This window comes from Heterocephalus glaber, unplaced genomic scaffold, assembly GCF_053883595.1.
Source record: "Heterocephalus glaber isolate CG9 unplaced genomic scaffold, H.glaber_assembly_v1.0 deba00001537, whole genome shotgun sequence".
Taxonomy (NCBI): Eukaryota; Metazoa; Chordata; class Mammalia; order Rodentia; family Bathyergidae; genus Heterocephalus; species Heterocephalus glaber.
The window spans coordinates 7,041,371-7,044,954 of record NW_028258332.1 but is presented as its reverse complement, the minus strand read 5'-3'; the positions used below and the strand labels follow the sequence as shown (position 1 = coordinate 7,044,954).

Below are 3,584 nucleotides of genomic sequence, written 5' to 3'. Positions count from 1 at the left end.
GATGCAGCCCTGCACTAGGCCCAGGGCCAGGAGCCAAGAGAAACCTGTGTTCTTGTAACCCACCCCACTCCTGCTCTGCACTATGGTGACTGGCAAGGAAGACGGGCTAAGAGAGGCCTGGCCCTCACAGGTTCTGAAGCCCTGAGATGTCCTGCTGTCCAACTGCTCTCCATGCCCTAGGGCTCCCAGACATTAGTGTAGTGCTGCAGTCAGTGTGGCTTCCACAGAAGGCTTCTGAACAGAGTGTGGGCCATGAGGTAGGCTCTTCTTGAAGACAGACCCTCAGGAACAACCCATTCCATTTCAGAGAGAAGCTCCTAAGGGCTGTGCACTCTCCAGTGTGACACTGACTCCCTCTGGCCCCAATCCAGTTCTCCAGCCTCCAGTAACTAAGGATGGTGATATCACCTAAGAAGTATAGGTCTCTGCGCTTCTATATACTGACATTTAAAAAATATCAGTATTCCAACTACTTGAACAATAATATAGCAAACACTGCAATTCTAAATGTCTCCCAACTATAAATGACCTCATTTGGGCTCACACTGGTATTCTGACACAGTATCTACGTGTAAGTGTAACTATTATTGCCTTACTATCATATTTAATGATACTTTGTGTTACATCCTGTATCTTTTAGTAGATAACTACTTTAAATTCTAGGAGGTCCTGATTTGCTCATCCTTTGCACATTAGACAAGTATTACAAGGAGCCTTACCTTGCTGGGGTGACATATCATGATAGCAGAGGTGATCATTTATTAAAGAAGTGTTTTATGAAGAATACCTTGATAATATGTAGTAGAATCACACATGTGGCACAACTAGTTACTCATGGTAGAGATGAAGGTTGAGGATCTCTGGCTGGTTCTCCAGCTGAGAAGACTTTCAGCAGACATCTGAAGGTATCCAGTTCCACTATTTGCTTATGGTGACTCTGAAAGCTAAGAAGACCTAGAAAATGCAAAAGCACTCAGGAGGAAGCAAATTATCACTAGAGTATCTGTTCCTTATTTGAATGTCTCAGAAATAAATTGAGAAAGCAGTGATATAAACAAATCACAACGCCTTCCTACTTCATTGTCTTCATTCTTAGAATCTTGCTCCTCAGAGTGGTCTTGCTCTAGTTGGTGAAAATGAGAGTATGAGTAATTTTAACTGTCCAGAAAGCTATACATCATTTAAAGAAGTAACTTATTTCCCTCTTCCTAAAATGCTAACCCCTCAAGTCTTTATCCTTTTACTTATAGAAATGACACAAGTTTTTACTGGGATCTTCATAAATGGCTTCATTGTGGCGGTGAACATCACGGACTTCATCAAGAAGAGAAAAATATCTCCTTTGGATCTGCTTATTTCCTGCCTGGCGACTTCAAGGATTTGTGTGCAGGTGCTCATTTTCCTTGTGCACCTGGTTTTTATCTCCTTCATTAAACGGTCTGTACTTCCTATGTATTATACACCTTTCATGTTTGTAAATATTTGTGGGCTTTGGTTGGCCACATGGCTTGGTGTTTTCTACTGCACCAAGATTGTCACAGTCCCACACCCACTGCTCTTCTGGCTGAAGAAGAAGATATCCAAGATGGTGCCATGGCTGATCCTGGGGTCTCTACTGTATGCATCTATCAGTACTGGCATCTACAGCAAATATACATGGACTTTTACTCAAAAATTCTTCATCAACTCTTTGTGCAAAAATGCAACTCAACCGAAAGGAATGAATGTTATACCATTATCACTTTTGATTCAGATTACAGTACCATTAATTATCTTCCTCATTACTATTTTGCTCTTGATTTTCTCCCTGGGGAGACATACCCAGAAGATGAGAACCATTGCTGCAAGTACCAGGGACCAAGGCAGGGGCGCCTCCTTCAGGCCCATACTGTCCATCCTGTCATTCCTAGTTCTATACGTCTTCCACTATACAGCTGCCATTTTGTTCTTTTTTCAAATTTTGCAGTTTGGAAGCTTCCTATATGTGTTCTGCTCCACGGTGGCTGACATCTACCCATGTATACACTCTGTCATCTTAATTTTAGGAAACCCTAAACTGAAACAAAATGCAAAAATTTTCCTGTGTCGTGGTCAGTGCAGTCAGTGAGAAGAACTCGGATCTGTCCCAAGGATCTAGGAGTCGATGGTTCCCAGTTCCTGCCTCATCTTACTCACCCAACAAACATTCAGTTCATAAATGTACAGCTGTGCATCGAAGTCTGTCCATCCCAAGTCACGGTTCCAGATATGTTACCTTCACAATGGGTTAAATTGATCTGAATCCACAACCGGTGTCAGTTTACTACATCTATGTTAGTGCTCTGCTTGTGATATGGAACCATCATTTTGCAAGACAAATTGTACAGGGATTTTCCTGTATACTGTCTTCCAAATGTATGAAAAATCATAATTTTCTCACAGTTGAAAGTCTTGAAGAGGAAGAAAGCACTTGCTTGAACTTGTGATGTCAGAAAGACACAGAATGTTATAGCACCCCTGTGGGTCGGGTGCCTAGTCCTAAATGGTTTATCTGAGTCCAATGGGCTGACTGTTTTTTCTACATGCACATGATTCCTCTTCTTTTTATTGAAGTCACAGGTAATGAGGCCATTCCTAGGAAGCTGAAGACTGGTAGTCCTTATCTGTCCTGTGAGCATATGGATTGTATCATTTTGCAGAGAACCTAGATGTGATGGTGACACTTCCTAAGAACAGATAAAAAGGCTGATAGGTGGAAGAAATGAAAGAAGGGGAGGAGAAAAGAGACGAACTGAGACCATTGTATCATTTTGCAGCCCCCCAATTGTGCACCTTGGACAGATAATACCTTGCAAAGATGTTTAATTTTGCATGTGTGCACTTGGCTCGGGACCTTTCCAATGGACGGTGGTGACTTGATACTCCTACTCCACAGCTTGTCTTCTCAGTGAGGCAACACCAGTGTGTGAGAGGGACTGGGTGTGTCAGCACCTGCTTGACCTCATAGATGCCTTTTATGCTTGGCTGGCTGATGATTTTGTAATCTAAGATGTACATATATGTTTCCAAACCAAATTCAAAACCCTCTGCTTTCAGGCAAGTAAGTAAAATAAAATAAAATAAACTTCTTAAATTTAGCTGTAAATTTCAAATATGATGATGTAAAATGTGTTAGATTTTTTTTTTAGTTCTTTTATTGGTACATTTTAGGTATACAATTCTTTTACATTTATCATTGGGTGTTTGTACCTGTACGTGATATATCTTGGTTCTTATTTTTTCCCCCCATTAGCTGTGCACCCTTCACCCCCTCTGCCCTTCCCTATTTACATAGATTTCATTTCCATTTTTTTTTCCTTTTCTCATAGTTTTTCCTTTCCCTCTTTTCCTTTCCCCTTCCCCTCCCTTCACTCCTTCTTCTTTGGACCTTTGTTCCTATTTCAAATTATCAATTATTCATTAGATTTGCCAATCATCAGTAGCAAAGATACAAATTCTGATTTTCTAATCCAAGACATGCAACTCATCCAGGAGTGGCATCAGCAGATCTGGAGACATGGGTGTCTTTTTGGCTATGGGAGTTAGGAGTTCTCTGTGTCTTCTTA

General features: G+C 41.1%; 1 protein-coding gene across 1 annotated transcript; it reads left to right on the top strand.

Annotated features, from left to right (window-relative positions):
* Window positions 1–1,213: 1,213 nt before the first annotated feature.
* LOC147824602 (taste receptor type 2 member 1-like) lies at window positions 1,214–2,107 on the top strand. The gene is made up of 2 exons (XM_087189202.1): window positions 1,214–1,588; window positions 1,967–2,107. The coding sequence occupies exons 1-2, from the start codon at window positions 1,214–1,216 to the stop codon at window positions 2,105–2,107; spliced, it is 516 nt and encodes a 171-aa protein (XP_087045328.1).
* The last annotated feature ends 1,477 nt before the right edge of the window (window positions 2,108–3,584 follow it).

Bases quoted from the DNA above. Each gene is read 5' to 3' on its own strand.
- LOC147824602 (XM_087189202.1), top strand. From the start codon at position 1,214: ATGCTAACCCCTCAAGTCTTTATCCTTTTACTTATAGAAATGACACAA. The intron at 1,589-1,966 runs GTGCCATGGCTG...CAAATTTTGCAG, and splicing joins AGAAGAAGATATCCAAGATG to TTTGGAAGCTTCCTATATGT.